The sequence below is a fragment of the Heloderma suspectum genome, chromosome 5, assembly GCF_057233095.1.
Source record: "Heloderma suspectum isolate Gila_16-S chromosome 5, 16-S_ref, whole genome shotgun sequence".
Taxonomy (NCBI): domain Eukaryota; kingdom Metazoa; phylum Chordata; class Lepidosauria; order Squamata; family Helodermatidae; genus Heloderma; species Heloderma suspectum.
This window is the reverse complement of record NC_139462.1, coordinates 67,417,637-67,436,133: the sequence shown is the minus strand read 5'-3', so window position 1 is coordinate 67,436,133 and position 18,497 is coordinate 67,417,637. Positions and strand designations below refer to the sequence as shown.

The following is an 18,497-nucleotide window of genomic DNA, read 5'->3' as shown; positions in this document are numbered from 1 at the left end:
AACAGTGGGTTGACGTTTTCATCGAGCTGTCCACCACAACCCCAAGATCTCTCTCTTGGTCAGTCACCACTAGTTCAGGTCTCATCAGGTTATACTTGAAGTTCGGAATTTTTGCCCCAACATGCATCACTTTACTCTTGCTTACATTGAACTGCATTTGCCATTTAGATGCACAGAGAAAGAAGATATAATTCCCTCTGAGCAGAAACTGGTGTAATGGCAGTAAAATCTATTATTGTTATTATTAGGACTTTTAATTATTGGCTTAGGGCACAATCCTATGGGGATAGGCGGCCGCCTCCAAACTCAGAGGCGACTGCCTATCTAATGCAGGGCAGGAGAAGCATGGAGGGGATCATTCCCTGCATTTGCAGCTAGACAGCCGATTTTGGGAAGGCGCAGCAGGGGAGGAGGCTGCTGGACAACACATAGGATGTGTCGTACCAGCATTTCCACCTTCCTTGCCCCAGAACACCCCTGGAACACCCCGCTTTGGCTGCTCTGTGCTCCTCTTCCAAGCACAGAGTGTGAGGCTGTTCCACACGCTGTCTATGAGTGCGGGCTCCGAGGTCAGTTCCCAGAAACCCATGTATCCTATGGCTGTCTAGCCGCTGACTAGCGGCCATAGGATTGGTCCATTAAAGTATGTTCTTTTTAAGTTCCCATTTACCCAAGCTGTGTCTGGCAGAGCAAATGGGAGCTAAGCCAGTTAACTGTGCAACCGGGCTCCAAAGACTAGTCCACCAAATCTTCATTACAGCTTTTCAGGGGGAGTATTTTTCCCCTTTGAACTTTACTCATTGTGAATGGGATTTTTGAGAACAAGTCCGCAGTGGTTCCATTCAATCCGACCTCTGTGTTATCATCACACATAACAAGATAGCTCCCTGATATGTAAGATGTATATCCAGATTTGAATGTGAGAGCTATCTGAAGGTATCTACAATCCTACCCTCAGAAACACCCTAAACAGACTCAGGATGCAACAGATGTTAACTGCTGTTTTAGAAGGGTATTTTAACAAAATACCATATGATTCCAGATTTCACCCATGTGTCAGTGGGTTGGTGGAGGATTTCCTTCATTTTTTTTTTTAACTGTCCTATTTTTTCTACAGCTTGAACAAAGTTTTTAAATCCTATCCTCATGGGGAAAAATGATTGCTCTGATTTGGAGAAAATTATGTTTTTGTTTACATCTCATAAGAAGGCGATTTTATTGGCAGCAGTAGACTTTGCTCTTATAGCAACTTAACTTTGAGCCAAACTTTTTACTCTGAAGGAGGAGTGATAAGTAGGTTTTATTGAATATGAACTGCTGTTCAATGTGTTTTAACATTTTATTGTATTATACTTTTATTGTATTCCTTGTTTATTTTTCTCTCTGTGGTTGTTGTAACCAATAGTTCTAACAATACTTTTTTTTTTTTTTTACTGTTTTAGTGTAAAGTTTATGTATCGTGAAACAGATGTGAGCACAAAAACTTGCCACTGTTTATTTATATAACAATCACTATTGTTGGGAGACTGGCCTAATCTTCATGCTCACTTTCTTCAGTGAACGCCAGGACCCTTTCCAATTCATCCATACAATTCCATCATCTGTTCCATGCTTTGCCATCTCTGGGGTATAATCTCCATCCCAGTAGTATCTGCCATTTAGATTGGCTGAATGACAGCGATTGTACCACCAGCCACCACCATCTTCCTTAGAACACTGTTTTTTTGGATCAGGGTTTATCCTGTGAGTAAAAAACATACAAAGCCTGTGATACTGGTCAATACATATAAATATAGATAGATGCACACTAATAAAAAAGTAAATACATAATCTGTGATTATCCTCTTATCTTCCAAAATATATGTAATTATGCATCCAGAAACAGCTATATCTTTCTTGAGCAAAGCCTCCCTTATCAATCAACTAGTCTGTTCCAGGAGATCATCTTACAGTTCTCCAAACAAAGAATATGTCTTATAATTATAACTCTGGGATACTCTTCATAACCTGTTCCAAACTGACAGCGCAATCCTGTATATGTTTACTCAGAAGTAGATTCCACTGAGTTCAATGGGACTTACTCTCAGGTAAGTGTGGGCAGGAATAAAATGCCTAAAATGCTCTACAGGGATAGTCCTGAACTCATTAGTCATCAGTATTCATTTATTTCAATATCACTTATGCATGATTGCTGTAGTTCAGTATTAAGACTGTGACCCCAGTAGATTCTGTAAGAGTTGTAAAGCAGGCAGGCAATCCATCTCTATTTATACATAAAGAACCAGATGTCTCAAATGTCTGAGGCAGAGTGCAGTAGCAAACCGAGTGCAAATGCACACACATACCATCCATCATTGTCTCTGTCAAAGGTGCTGAAGAACATGCCGTTATGGATTGTCATAGTTCTGTTCTCGCCAAGCAGCTGTGGTGCTCCTTCTAGGAAGGCATTTCCAGCTGTGCCCCTATAGTTACTAACTGAGAGCTGGTACTTGTTTACTTCGCTCTGCATGCTGAATCCTCCATAATGTGCTTTAGCCATGGCACCATCCCAATCCTCCATTTCGATTAACATTTCTGTGGGTCCCAGTTTGGCAAGTTGGCTGATTTTGTTGTTTCCAAGCCAATATTCACCTGTGACACAATGAAAATAAATTGCCTGAAACTATTTTCAGAAGACATTTTATGAAAATGTTGCAGACTTGTCCTAAATCTCTACTAATTGAGCCAAACAGCTTAATTCGAAGATTTGTGAGAAGCAGATTTCTTTATGTGTATTGATTTCAATGTCCAGCCCTCTGAAACCACTCAAGACCTAAATGAGAGTGGTACGGCAGCCTGATGTGGAATGGTGGAGATAAAGTGATTGAACTTCTTGGCACTGAGGCCCAAGCGACCGGGCTTCCCCCACCTGAAGTGATCCTGACAACACCCCTTCCTCACCAATGGCCAGTGGGGAGGGATTTTTGTCCAGACTGCAGGGAGGAAGGAAAGGGTTAAGTCTCTCCTCTCCATGCGCTGTGGTCCTGATTCAAAACACACCCACCTTGTGCTTACTATTAAATATTTGTGAGGCTGATGACATATTTAACATCACCAGGCCCCCAGTCTGCAGTGCAGCCTTCCCCAATCTGGTGCTCTCCAGATATTTTAACTCCATCAGCCCCAGCCAGCATGGGCAATGGTCAGAAATGCTGGGATTTGTGGTCGAAAAGAATTGGAGGGCACCAGTTGGGGAAGGCTGCTTCAGTGAGTCTCTATGGGAAGAAAGTTCCACAATGGTTAGGCAGCTCAGAAACAGGCCTCTTGACAGTTCTTTGCTATACAAGTTTTATGCATTGGTAGAAAACTCAAGAGAGAAACATCAGATAAAAGACGAAGGCATAAAGGCCAAACCAGATATGCTGATTTGTATTCCCACAAGAAAGAAGTGCACAAGTGTAGTCAATGGATCAGAGACAGGGGCGTCGTTATTAATAAGCCCACCTGGGCACGGGCTCTGGATCTTTTTTGAACTGTGCCCCGGATCTTTTGAGCTGTCCTAATTGTTTTTTTTTTTTACATTTTCCCATTGACTTGCACTGGAAAACAAAAATGGCCATAACGTTTTTAGTTTGTACGATAGATTCATGAAATTTGGAGGCGTCATAGCCCCCATGGAGTTGACTGAATATGTCAAATTTCAGGCAGTTAGGTTTAGTGGCTTTTGTGTGAGTCACAGGTAGAATTTGCTATTTTCAAGAAACTCTGTCAAAGCAAACAGCTATAATTTTTTTGTGCTTCCACATACGTGCATAGAATTTGTGGACCTGGCAGCCCCCATAGAGCTGACTGAGCCTGTCAAATTTCAGACAGTTAGGCCTAGTGGCTTTTGTGCTAACCACAGGTAAAATTTGCTTTTTCCAAGAAAATCTGTCAACATAAAGAGCTATAATTTATTTGTGCTGCCACATAAATTCATGGAATTTGGGGACCTAGCAGGCCCTATGGAGCTGACTGAACCTACCAAATTTTAGACAGTTAGGTCCAGTGGCTTTTGCGCTAGCCATGCGTAAAGTTTCCTTTTCTCAAAGTCTAAAACAAAAAGTAAAAACTGTCAAGTCACCCAGGGAATTAGAGATCCTAATCAGAAGGTGTTTAAGGTGACCATTAGGAGGTCACTATCCCTAATCTCTGGTGTAGGGTTTTGTTTTGTTTTTTTGAGGTGCAAAAGACCTCTCCCCCACTACTTTTCTTTTCTGCTCTTACATACCCACTGTTGGGAGCTTGCCTGCAATGAAACTTTGAAGAGTGAGAAGGAAGGGAAGAAAGAGCTTCATGTGAAATACTGGTATTTCACACAGCACTTGATTTTACTGCCCCAAAGTGGAACCTTTGACTTCTGCAGAAGTTTAGTAGCTTCAGTACAGCAAATGATCCAATCAGCCTCCACAGACTTCTTTTTCCTCTTCCACTTTAATTTCTCCTAAATAGCTGTAGAACTCAAATTATTCCAAAGGGAGGGTTAGGACTATGTGGCATCATGATCAAGGAACTGCTAAGGCTTTTAAACAGGTTATACAGGTTTTAAAAAGCTAGAGAAAGCCCTCAGCCACCTCCTCATAGAGTTAATTTAAGTACGTGCAATCCTTGCAAACCCTGCAGAGCCTCCTAAATTCCTCTGAAGTACTCTCTCTCTCTCTCTCTCTCTCTCCCCCCCCCGCCTTTATTCCACCCAGAGCATATCTTGGGGAATTCTTAAAGAGAATTCCCTTCAGCGGGCAAGAGAAGTTCTGAACGGTATTTGACTTTATACAAACAGACAAGAGGGCTGGTTTTTCTCCTTCTCCCTACCCAAGTCTTTGAGAAGAGTGGGTTCACATGGTTGCAGACCAACAAATCTGGGGCTGTTTTGTTTGTCAGTTGCCGTTATTCAGCAATAGCAAGGGCTGTAGCTTAGTGGTAGAGCGCCTGCTTGGCATGCAGAAGGTCCCAGGTTCGATCCCCGGCATCTTCTGATAGGGCTACGAAAGAATCCTGCCTGAAACCCTGGAGAGCCGCTGCTGCCAGTCAGTGTCAACAATTCTAGATAGACTAGGGTCTGACTCAATATAAGGCAGCTTCCTATGTTCCTATGAACAGAAAGCTTTAATTTTAAAAAAAGGAGTCTTTGGTTTGTTTTTAAGTGGAGGGGAGATAAATATTGCTAATTTATGCAATCCTATGTATGCCTACTGAGAAGTCCCATTATGTTTAATGAGGGTTATCCTCAGGAAAGTGTGCATAGGATTCCAGCACAAGTTACTTTTGCAGGGAGGTTTGCACGTTGATGTCCTACATGTTTACTCAAAAAGTCCTGAGTTGTGAGCATGGTACCGCAAGCTTAAATCAGTGCTTACCCAATTCCGTCTAATGAACTGACTACCCTTTCAGCTCAGTCCTATGCATTTTTGTCATTTGTGGGTTTGGGTTTTTTTTGCATGAACTCTAGCTTCAGTGGTGAGTGAAAGGCACTTAGTACATGCTCAGACTTTCTCCATAACTTAATCCTAGTTTTGAAAACAGACTCATTTGCTGAATCTTGGTGAAGTCTTGGCACAAATGAAGTTATGGGGAGGAAGATATGATGAGAGCTTGTGCATAGAGAGGAGTTGCACAAAACAAGACATCTGTTTTTATGAAGAGTTGCTGGAGGATGGTAGGATGAGGAGGGATGGTTGCATGGAGGGGAACAGAATTGGTAGGGGGAGAATGTAAGTGCTCAGTGGTGAAAGAAAACATTCTGCACATGCTCAGAGGCACTCTCTATTTAAGAACATAAGAAGAGCCATGCTGCATCAGACCAAGGTCCATCTAGTCCAGCATTCTGTTCATTATGTGGCCAACCAGATGCCTGACATTGGGCAGGTGTAATCCCCTTCTAGGGGCTACTATTCCTGAAATTATCATGCAGTTCTGACTAAAGGAAAAAAGTTACAGTTTTTTTCTAATTTCCCATGGTAGTCAACAGGAAGCATAAAGACTAATTTTTCCAAACCTTGACTCAGGTTTGGTGCTGAGCTGAAGTGGTCCAACTATAAATTGGCCAGAGCAGAAGCAGGATGTTTTCCAAAATGCTGAATCAGGGTCTGAGTTGAAGTGGGGTGGGGGGTCAGTGCACACTTCTTATGTCTGTATGTAAGCTATACACACATGCAAGCACCTGCATGCACACACCGCACACACACACACACACACATATTAGACATGCACTTAGACACACACACACACACACACATGCAAATTTTTGTTATGGGCCTGTGCTCTGGATCTTTTAAGAACCTAGCAATGCCCCTGATCAGAGACATTATAAAAGTTCCAGTAATACAACTCCAAGATGAACAATAACCTCTCATATATAATCAGCAGAAGTAACTGATAATCATTTATTAATAAATGCTGTGCAGAGTCTGATTTTTACCTGGCATGTCACAATAGTTCTTTCCACCACTGGATGCAATATTTCCAAATCCATTTTTATATGAATCCCATGTTCTTCCAAAGCCAACACTGCCATCTTGGCGGTTCTGAATAAGAAGCCAGCCTATTAAGCGGGGACATCAGAATGTAATGATCGTTTGTATTTAACCAATGCTGCTTCAGGAAGGAAGGAAGGAAGGAAGGAAGGAAGGAAGGAAGGAAGGAAGGAAGGAAGGTCGATTCTATCATAAGTAATTTCCAAAGCTATTATCAATCTCCTGTCAATACATAATGTGTCTGTTGATACCAGCATGCAGAAGAGTTGGGTAAAAACAATTTATTCTATTAAAAGAAGCACACAATCCATTGGGAAGTTCCCTTAGGGAGCAATCCTATGCATATTTAGACAGAAAAAAGTCCTACAACTTCCTGCACTCCCCAGCCAGCATGTTTGGCTGGGGAATGCTGGGAGTTGTAGGACTTTTGTTTCTGCCTAAACATACAGAAGATTGTGCCCATCACCAAAAAATATTGGACATGATCCTGTGAAAGCTAAGTACATTTATGTCCCATTGCAGAGATGTAAATATCTTCACTGAAATCAATGGGACTTAAACATGCTTAACTTTGAACTGATTGTGTCCATAACTTACAAAATACTAAGGGAGAAATCCTAACAAAATTTAAATCCTACCATAACCTGAAATAATGTTCAGCATGTGTAATTAACAAGTACTTTTCTAAGTAGTAATTCCTAAGTTTAACTGATAGCTCATAACTAGGTTTTCTTGTAGATTCAGAATTGTAGGTGAAATATAGTTGGTCCAAAATTGTTTGTCACTGTTTCACTTCTCTTTACTTAACACGCACCAGAATTTAGGGTGTGTGGGGGCAGCTTAGGTAAGATGGCCTCCTCCATGAACAGGTCTCACCTTTTTGCCACTGTCACTATTACTTATTCACTTACCCTCTCCCTCTGGGTACAATTCACACCACTGCCTGAAAGAGTGGAAGCAGTTGTTTCTCGTCCTTGCTCTTATCACTTAACATATTCTTAACATTTTTTAACTTAACATTTACCTCCATCTTCTGTGGTCATGTCGCAATAAACTTTGTATGGTTTGAAGAAAGGATCAGGTTGAACGAGATACATCTCAGATGTTTCAGCTCCTTTCCTAATGATGTCTTCACATTCTGCAATCAGAAATTCGTTGGCATATACGTTATTGAGCAAACTACAAAAAATCTATTATGAATGCCTTGATATTATCAGACCCAAACAGAGAAAAATTCTCTGCTAATTATACACATGCATGAAGTTGTTTACCACATATCACTTTAATCTATGGGATTAATTAAAACACTGTAAGAGGACCTGAGGAAGGTAAGAATCATGTAACTATCTGTATCATTCCCTGAACTTCCCTCAAACAGAGGATTTTCAAAGCTGTTTGGGGCCAATGCCCTACTGAAGTCAATAATGCTTTTGGGAATCATACTAATTTGGGAATTCTTTCCCCTATTCTCATCAATGTTGTTGAAATATGAGCAACCCTGACAGGGTACCTGTGCAGAGGTAGCCATGAGATTTTAAAGTCTCAGTGCAAGAGGGCAAGAGATTCTCATTAGATTAAACAGGAGTGTCAGAGAACATGTTCCCTTGCATCCCATCAGCTGGTTGCAGAGAAGGAGAGGAGAAGAAAGAACAGCAAGTGGGATTGCCTTACCAGAGGTGGGCGATCTGTGATCTGTGACTAATTGCAAAACCCTATCCAAGCAATCAGTTCAGATCTCTGGTAAGATCTGGGATGTCTGTATCCCAGCAGTCCACTCCGTGGAGTGGAAGAGGGAGGGGGAAGAGAGACAAAGAGAGAGAAAGACAGAAGGCTTGGCTCTGGCCCTGCCCACTGCTGGCTTCATACCTACCTCCCACCCTGTGGCCCCCAACAGATTACGCCCCCCCCTGAGAATGTGGCCCTTGACAGAAAAAAGGTTCCTCACTATTGCCTTAGACCTGTTAATAACTAGCTGATAGGGAGGTGAGGGAGAATGAGGCCAGCAGCCAACTTGGCCTCAGAAGCTGCAGTTGTGGCCATGGGTGGAATCAGCCAAGGCACTGGGGTGGTCATAAGAACTGCAAAGTTCATACCAAACACTGGACAATGTTGGGGCGCCTGTTGCTCAATGAAGCAAGAGATACCAAGGGAGATAAGGGTGGGGGTTGCGGCATGACAGCCTCCCCACAAACGCACAGGGATCATCCTCAAAGTTGCCGATGCACCTGTCCTGATTGCAGAGCAAGGCAAACAGAGGAAGTGAGACATTACCTTTTCCTGACACCACTGGTACATTGCATGAAACAGTACAAGGAGTGTGGCATTCTCCCAACTGGTTTGTGATAGCAGTTTCCAGTTTTATTAGTTTTTTGTGTAAATTATCCACAATTCCACGAAGTATTCGTAGGTTAGATGGGATGTTCTTTTCTAAGTTATCTTTGATGAAAGTGTACTGCTCCTCAACTTCCTTGTTGTACTGAGAAATTACATTCTGATTATCTGGGGGGAAAAACCAAGTTCATATAAATAGGTTGAAGTTTTTTTTAAAAAATCCAATAAAATGGTAGCCTTACAACTACCACCACTTTCCTCCCATGTCTCTGTTGTCCCCCTTGTGTCTATTTCTAGATTATAAACACCTTGGTGTACAGACCTGTCCTTTCAGTCTTTGTAAAACACTACATTGATGGTATGTAAAATAAGTAATAAATGCTAATCTGGTGTGTAAACCATGATCAAGGTTTGACTTCGGCTTTATCTCCAGGACAAGCATCGCAGATGTCTGAGGAAGACATCTGTTTACCAAGTCCAGTAGTCAAGCTAGGAATCATTGCCCAAATTCAGTAGCTCCCAATCTTAGGTCCCTTATGTTGTTGGACTATGACTCTAATCTCCCCCAGCAAGCATAACCAATGGTCAGGATGGGAGTTGTAATCCAACATCAACTTGGGACCCAAGGTTGGGATCACTGCCTCAGGCTGAGAACCAACATATGTGACCAAATTGGCATACTGATAAACAACAAGTGATTCTTACAGTGCAAACCTATATGAGTCCACTCAGAAGTAAGATCCAGTGTTTTAAATGGGTCTTACTTCCAGGTAAGTGTGTATCGGATTGCAGCAGCCAAAAATACATTTAAGTAGGTGCCAGGCAGACTTCTCTGGGGAGGGCGTTTATAACACCATGAAAAAACTGTACAAAATGTGACAATTAGTATAGGTTGAGTTGCAAACCAGGTACATTCAGAAGAAGTCATATGACTCTGTATGGATCCACTCAACTCAAATCAAGGGTGCGATGTATGTAAGGAAACTGGGGGAAGTGTGGTATGCTATGACTATAAGAACACATTACAGCAAACATGTGGAAGCCAAGAAGCATCTTGCTGCTCCACCACATGGACTTTACCCAGCGAAACGTGTTCACACGGATCTGCCTGTTCGCAGTATTTATTATCTTTCACCCTTTTGGAGAAGCTGTTGAAAATGATACTAAGATGCAAGGCAGTTTTTGGTCTACATTCTGATTTCCTGATGTGATCAATAACAATAGTAGGGGTTACCTTTTAGTTGTTTCTGTCTTTTTGCTAACCGGTCCTCCAGCATATGGCTATAACTATAGATATTTGAAGAGGATATCTCTAGCTTCTTCACTTTTTCTGTTAGATCGTTAACTGTTGGTTTCACTATCCTTTCCTGTTTTAACAGTTCAGTTTTCAGCTCACATCCAGTTGGACACAATACTCCCTTTAAACAACAACAACAACAACACAATTGTGAATGCAGTAAGCTAGACCCAAACTAGACCTGGAGGTTTAATTCCACTTCCCACACCCCACAGTCCCAATGCTATTTGCTGCCCGCTCAGCAGTTGCCATTTTTGTAACAAAACATGCACATTAATTGCATCCACACAATTAACATCACGTTTTCACAACCAACAGAATGTCACCACATAGTGAGCTTTTCTACATGAGGCATTTGTTGTGCACTCATGATTCCCTACTCACAGTTTTTTATGGATTCTTTAGATAATGTTGTTACCCTCCAGCTTTGTTTCTGTATGTACGCCGCCCTGAGATCTTAATGATATAGGGCAGGATACAAATGTTTTAAACAAACAAACAAATCACTTCCTGCAAGTTTTCTTATACCAGGGAAAGTGGGGTATTATTTCTGATGGCTAAAGAAAGTATGATTTCCTCTTGTGTATTTGCACTAAATATCTCAAAGGCACCCACCCTCTGGAACACCCTCCCCTGTGCAGTTCGGGAGGCAAAAAATGTGGTATGTTTTAAACGCCTCCTGAAAATGCTGTTGTTCACCCAGGCTTTCTTTGGCTTGTAATTAATTGCAATTCACCATATGCTGCTCCACCTTACTGTTCCTTCTGTTGCTTTGTATTGTTATTGTAGTTGAAATTGTTTTTAATAGTGTATTATAAATAATGATTTTTAACATTTATAAGGAAACTGCATAGAGATTTTATTATATTAAGCGGTACATAAGTATTATTAATAAAATAAATAATTTAGTTTGGCCTTGATATCCCTGGATTCCAATGAGACTAGTGCTCCCATTCACACAAAGCTGAAGCAGCATGGCAGCCATTTCCCCACAGTGCAATCCCACGCAGCCTGGGCATGTGAATGGGGCTCTGAATGGATAAAACATGTGGCAAAGACCCAGACAATTAGCCTCACCCGTTTGATTGCTTAATTCACACATGTTGATGTGGAATCACACCACAGGGAAGTGACTCCTGCAGCACTCCAGGCATGTATGAATGGGGCCTTGTGTGTGCATTTGAGGAAGTGGCAAACAAATCAGTTAAATGGCTGGCTGCATCTTTGTAGCTGGCTTAGTCATAACAGATGAATAGTTAAAGTATAAGGAAAATGAAGTATGTCTGTGTAACAATATGTAAACAAGATTAAGTTCTTTATCTGTTAAGAACACATTATAATAACATGTCTATAAGAGCAGCAAGTCATGTATGTATTATGTAAAGGTTACAGAACATTCTGGGTCCAAAATAGCTCTGAGGCAAGCTATTCAAGGAATGAATAACATTAGAACACATTTTGGGAAATACCAGTGAAGGATTACAGCCCACAGCAAACAAAAAAAGCCATGCATGGATAGGCACACAAACTTTCCATTCAAGGAAGTACACAATGAATGGAGAGGTAACCTTTACAACAGGAATAGACCTACTACTTACTCTTAAGTATTCTGTTCCCACTGCAGTATCCATGCAAATACACCTACCAGTTCCGGTGCCAAATGTTTGCAGCCGCCACGATCAGGGTAAACTATGGGCTGTATCCTTTGGCCAGCAATAGGTGGTTTTGTTGGACGAGCCCGATATCTATAGCCGCCACTGGGAGGAAGAGGAGCTGGTCTGGGAGGTAGATATGTCTCCATTTTTTTGTCTAGTGGCCTGCTACCTCGCGCATCCACAACCTTACCCTCAACCTGCCAACACCAGGCAAAAGAAAATAATGCTATTACTGTTATAATCTCTAAACAATTAAACATTTAAAAATACTTTGTGCATTTTCTGAAATACTTCAATGCTACATCATCATATCTGATTCAGTAAAAGTCTAATTCCATCCAACCATGCATTAGTTCATGCATAATAAAACAGACCATTTTGGCAAGTGAAGCTTAAGGAGGCGTTTGCATTTTCCAGTCTGACCATAGAATGAAAGAGCTGAATTTGCTAGAATGTACCTTCATTTTAAAATGGCTCTCTTCTGCTTTCTGTACATCATTCACACATTATGAATGACTTATTAAAAAGTGTTCATAGCAAAAAGTTAAAGAGGCCCAGGCTATGTTCAAAGATGGGTCTGAGAAAATCTTCGGAATCTGGGCTCACCAAAAAGTTTGATGTTGGCTCCTAAAGAACTGATGCTGGAACATGCGTTTTGGAACATGCTTTCTGGTGCTGTTAGGTGTTTAGTAAGAAACTCACAAGAGTGTGCTTTCATTGGGCATAAATACTCATAATAAATTAATTGTGAGCACACATATGACAAAACAGCAATTTGGTTGTGGACAGGAGTGACTTCCTGCACAGGAAAAGCCTGGAACAATTGTCTAGCCTACTTGCCTATTACTTAATCATAGCTTTTAAATTCTTTGCTGTGCAGCTAACAAATAAACATAGCAAAAGTTATGTAGTGGCTCCAATTCTGTCCAAAGAAAAAACTAGAAAACAAACATTTTGATTATTTTTCTCTCAGTCCACAGAATAATTTCACACTGCCCTCAAATAACAGGGAAATAGCTCTCTATTCTATTATTCTGATGTGCAGCAACTACAGAGTATTTACTTATTGTGATTGAATTGAAACACCAATAGCACAATCCTAGTCATGTCTACTCAGAAGTAAGTCCCATTGAGTTCAATGGAGCTTACTCCCAGGTAAGTGGGTACAGGATTGCAGGCCAACTGCACTAGTCTGTTGGGGAACCACAGTAGGCAGCAAGCACCCCAGAAGTGCAACTATGACCCAGTTCATGCATAACAGCAACAAACAGTGGGTTAATTAATTTAGATTTGCCATGGTGCATGCCGGGCTCATTCCACAGCCATTTTGAATATTCAACCTGCAGTTGGGCCGATCGGGGGTTGCTATGTGATATCTGAACCCAGACACCATAGGTTAATTATGGGTTAATCAACCTACAGTTAACCTACAATTTGTAGTTGTTTAACCCATGGTTAACCTATAGCATCTGGGTTCAGACATCATGTGGCGACCCCCATGCGGGGTTAAATATTCAAAAAGGACATAAAACGTGCCTGGCACATGCTGTGGCAAATCTAAAGTTAATTAACCCATGATTTGCCACTTTTACATGTGAACAGATCCTATATGCAGGAATCTACGATTGGAGGCATGTGAATTGTTCAATATATTAGACATGCATTTGAAATCCTTTGGGGAGGGTTGCAGAAACCACTGGGAATGTGATTTGGAGAAGAGGAACAGCTGATGGAGAGAGGGTTGAGTATGCCTCTCTATTGCTTCTTTGCTCTCAATTCCCCCTCCCCCATCTAGAGCAGCTTTTCTTGAAAAAAAGCATGTAAATGTATAGTTGGGTCCCTACAACAAACAGATTGTCAACCTATACATGCCTAAAGATGCCTAAAGAACAGGCTACAAAAGTTACTAAAACTACAGCAGTGTTAGATAGTCTTCACCTGATATCCAGACATTTGAAGAAGAAAAAACCTTATTCACATGGAAAATAACAAATCCCAAAACAACAAGATCTATAAAGCAATTTAAAACTCATATGTCATAATACACTGCAATACTAAAAATTACTAGTTAATCATTGAGTTTCCAGAAATTAATAGGACTCATAAAGGGAAAGGTAACAAGGAATTCAGTGACATGTCATATCAGAGAACTGCATTTTTTTCTGACTGTGTCCTGTTCAGCAGCTTATGTGCAAAAGAGTTAAATGTTTATGTAAGCATGAGGGGTTTAAACAGAAGTTTGGTGGTTCCATGACAGCAGCTACTAAAAGGGGAACTCAAAGAAAAGCTCTGAGCATGCAGATCTGGTGTACATTCACTTCAGGACCAACTCAATTATTCAAAAGAGGCAGTTCTGTGGATGGGGACCGGATTTGGATTCAAGATATCTGAGTTCAAACACCAAGGGCACGCTTTAATTCCCCATCTGTAAAATGGGAATAATTAAAATCAATCTCACAATATTACAGGGGATGAAAGATGGAGAGAAACAGCATGTCATGTATTTTGTGCATTAAAACAGCTGTATAAATAACACATGATTAATGAGCCTGTGATTAGGAATATGAAAAGAACAGATTTTCACTAAAGCACTCCCTAGATCAAAGAAAACTTTGTTGATTAATTTTATGAGTTTTAATGGATTAATCTATTAAATAACGAATTAAACATGTATATATTTTTCATATAACTGATTCATCAGGAAGCAGCTTTTTAAAAAGTCTTAAATATTTCGGGGGCTTGTGAGCATTTTTATTTAATTTTTTTAACTTCTTTTAAATCTACTGCTGCTGCACTATTAATTTGGGGCACATTTTTGATTGATCAAAGTATTTTTTTTCTTTTCCAAATCAGTTTAACTGAGAATTGATTAAACTATGGTTCAGTCATAATTTTCACAGGTGCTGGGCTTTTCCTTCATCTCAGTTACAACTGTAGGCACTCAATGTCTCTGTCATTGTGCATTATCAAGATAACAATTGTCTCCCCCAATTTAGAAATGAGGAACGCTTCTAAACTAATACACTTTTTACTTAAAAAAATTAACCAGATGAATATAAGGATACTATAAATAATGTTTCCATCAGGATCAGCTGGCTTTCTCCCCATAGGCTTTAACTCAAGAAGTACTGATGAAATTTACTCTGGAATCCAAGTATTTTAACCAATTCTAAAACTGGAAATAAGTGCTTCTATAGTTGGAGTTTTCTGCACATAGTTATCCGATAGTAAATTATTTGCAAATATTTACTCAATTTCTAGAATGCAACCCATTATATTAAGTAACCTTTAGACAGCTTATTATCCTTTAGTTTAATATTTTTTAAAAATTAGTCTTACCGGTGGTGCGGCAGTAGCATCCTATATAAGGGAAAACAGGAGGGAAGGAAAAAGAATCAGAAAACATACACACATATAAAAACAACAACACTTTTGTCTTATTTGTTTAGGTTGCAAATTAAAGTTTCCTTAATACAAATAAAAACATTAACTTTTGCCTCTATTTTCTGAAATCTGAAAAAGTGCACAACTACAATATGAAAGAACATATATTTTAACCTCATCATCATAGTCCAAAAGCCGAGATTTAACTGTGACAACAGAAAGGAAAAAGAGCAACAGTAGTTTCATGATATTGGTTTGCTTGAACATCTTAACAGCTTTTCTCTGCTGTAACTCAGAGAAAGCAATTCTGAGCCATGTCATCCATTTTTAGGAGTGCAATTTGTCCCTCGATCTTTAGCCTCACTGTGCAACAGACCTCCAGCTTTGAATACAAATCTTCATGTGGAAACTTGTTTCCTGCACATGAACCAGTTCTGTGTATCATGGTAGCAGCTTCTTTGGAAGAAGAGTATTGTTTGTTTGGACAAAGGAGAGTTCACATTGTCCTTGTAATTGCCAGACCATGGATACTGGATCTTTTCTTATGGGCCAACATGTCTTCCATTGCTTTTTGAGTGCCTTGATAAAAGCAGCATTCTGGAAATCATCTTTGGGGTTCCCCGCTATGCTTCAGGGATGGGGTTATCATCAAGGTTCCTTAGGGACTAAGAGAAGCTTTAAAATGCCGGTATTCTTTGCATTTTGACCTTGCCCCCTTTTCTCTTTGGCTCGCCCACCATTGGAATGTGGCCCCTGAAAGCTTCTCTGAAATTGAATTCAGCCCTCAGCCTAAAAGAGGGTTCAACACCCCTGATGTAGGCAATTGCTCTCACTCACCATTGCGCTCAGCAATTGTTGCTCAGTTTCATATTGCCTCTGAACATGGAGGGTCTACTTAACTGCCATAGCTAATAAGCACAGCTATCCTCCATAAACGTGTCAAATCCCCTCTCAAAGCCACTGACGTTAGTGGCTACTACTGTACCTTGCAACAATGAATTTCATAAGTACATCATGCATTGGCTGTACTTTCTTTTGTCGGGAATCTTATTGTCAATCAATTTAATTATGAGACCCTAAGTTTCTACTATGATGGGATAAAGAAAAACTGTCTATCCCCCTTTTCCATACCATGTATAATTTTATAAACATCTGTCATCTTCCCTCCCATCCTATTTTCTAAGCAAAAAGGTCTCAGAGATTTTAGCCTTTCCTCATGGAACTTTGCAACCCTTTGAAAATTTTTGTTGCTTTCTTCTGTACCTTAGCCAACTCTATGATATCCAATAGCATCAGAATTGTAATGTTCTGTAAACATGAGAAGACATGTATAGGAATCTTCTGTCAGTGGAACTGATTCATATTTTTTGTTGTTCAAGGTATTACCTGAATTTATTTTAATTCATGTTAACTGATAGTTTAATTTCCTTACGCATGTAAGATTCCAGTAGAATCCCGTTTAAACAAAAAATAGAATATGTCTACGTATGAATTATGTTGACAACTGATTCAAGCTCAGCAAGATATTTTGATGAGGTAATACATTCTGGAATCTATTAACATAATCTATTAGGAAATTACAGATTGGTAACTGGTTAAAGAACAGAAAGCAGAAATAAATGGTCAATTCTCGCAATGGGGGAATGTAAACAGCGGCGTCCACAAGGATCTGTATTGGGACTAGTACTTTTTATTTTGTTCATAAATCATAGGGTATTAAGAGTGAGTCCTGGGGCAGCCAAGTTTGCTGTTGAAGCCACATTACCTTTAGTCTGTATGCCAGTTACTAGGAACAAAAGTTGGATGGTGCAGTTGTAGCCATATCCTACTTGTGGGCTTCCCACAGGCAGCTGGTTGGTTATTATGTGATAGAATGCAGGACTAGACAAGATTTTGCTCTGATCCAGTATGGCTCATGTTTTTCTGCATAAGCCCCATGGCCTGTGCAAAACTTCCATTTATTTTAATTTGGGGCACATTTTTAATTGATTAAATTATTTTTTTTTTCTTTTCCAAATCGGTTTAACTGAGAATTGATTAAACTATGGTTCAGTCATAATTTTCATAGGTACTGGGCTTTTCCTTCATCTCAGTTACAACTGTAAGCACTCAATGTCTCTGTCATTGTGCATTATCAAGATAACCATTGTCTTCCCCAATTTAGGAATGAGGAACACTTCTAAACTAATACACTTTTTACTTAAAAAAAATTAACCAGATGAATATAAGGATACTATAAATAATGTTTCCATCAGGATCAGCTGGCTTTCTCCCCATAGGCTTTAACTCAAGAAGTACTGATGAAATTTACTCTGGAATCCAAGTATTTAACTAATTCTAAAACTGGAAATAAGCGTTTCTGTAAGTGGAGTTTTCTGCACATAGTTATCCGATAGTAAATTATTTGCAAATATTTATTCAATTTCTAGAATGCAACCCATTATATTAAGTAACCTTTAGACAGCTTATTATCCTTTAGTTTAATATTTTTTAAAAATTAGTCTTACCGGTGGTGTGGCAGTAGCATCCTATATAAAGGAAAATAGGAGGGAAGGAAAAAGAATCAGAAAACATATACACATATAAAACAACAACACTTTTGTCTTATTTGTTTAGGTTGCAAATTAAAGTTTACTTAATACAAATAAAAACATATTAACTTTTGCCTCTATTTTCTGAAATCTGAAGCAAAAAAATGCACAACTACAATATGAAAGACCATATATTCTAACCTCATCATCATAGTCCAAAAGCTGAGATTTAGCTGTGACAACCAAAAGGAGAAAGAGCAACAGTAGTTTCATGATACTGGTTTGCTTGAACATCTTAACAGCTTTTCTCTGCTATAACTCAGAGAAAGCAAATCAGTGATCATATATAAATGAATCATTATGAAGTGTCTTAAGATGTTGATGATAGGTCTAGCTGCCATCCCCCTGTTAATGTTCAACCTTATTGCTCACTTTGTGCCTGGACAGTCACCACTTGAGCAACATCATTTGCTATGTGCTACCTTAAGAACAGGAAAAATGGGAGTTGTTTAAATATAATCCTGCTCATTTACTGAATTTCATTGGAAGCAATTCAAAATACTGTAAGAACCAGAATTCTGATAAATGAAACAGACTAGCAAAGTCTCTGTAATTGTGACAAGGGCCTTTTCCCCATCCCTTGATATAGTCTCTGCTTCCCTTGTCCGTTAGCTTCCCAATTCTCGGCAGGCCTGACCCACAGCTATGTCTTATGACATTGTCCCAAATCCAGAGAAAGTTCAATGTTATTTCCCATTGAAATTAATAGGACAAGTAAGTTGTGACTAATTCATGTCCTGTTCATTTC

At 39.8% G+C, this 18,497-nt stretch overlaps 1 protein-coding gene across 2 annotated transcripts; it reads right to left on the bottom strand.

Annotated features, from left to right (window-relative positions):
* Window positions 1–1,325: 1,325 nt before the first annotated feature.
* FGB (fibrinogen beta chain) lies at window positions 1,326–18,010 on the bottom strand. Of its 2 annotated transcripts, none has more exons than XM_084856308.1 (10): window positions 17,891–18,010; window positions 17,666–17,686; window positions 15,025–15,134; window positions 11,765–12,000; window positions 10,057–10,240; window positions 8,763–8,990; window positions 7,516–7,629; window positions 6,437–6,559; window positions 2,346–2,631; window positions 1,326–1,741 (listed from the first exon to the last, which is right to left on the bottom strand). In XM_084856308.1, exons 4-10 carry the CDS (start codon window positions 11,918–11,920, stop codon window positions 1,513–1,515), a joined length of 1,320 nt encoding a protein of 439 aa, XP_084712434.1. In that variant the 5' UTR covers window positions 11,921–12,000; window positions 15,025–15,134; window positions 17,666–17,686; window positions 17,891–18,010; the 3' UTR covers window positions 1,326–1,512. The 2 variants fall into 2 exon arrangements, with proteins under 2 accessions (XP_084712434.1, XP_084712433.1); XM_084856307.1 differs by having other exon boundaries at window positions 11,765–11,971; window positions 15,114–15,134.
* Window positions 18,011–18,497: the final 487 nt, after the last annotated feature.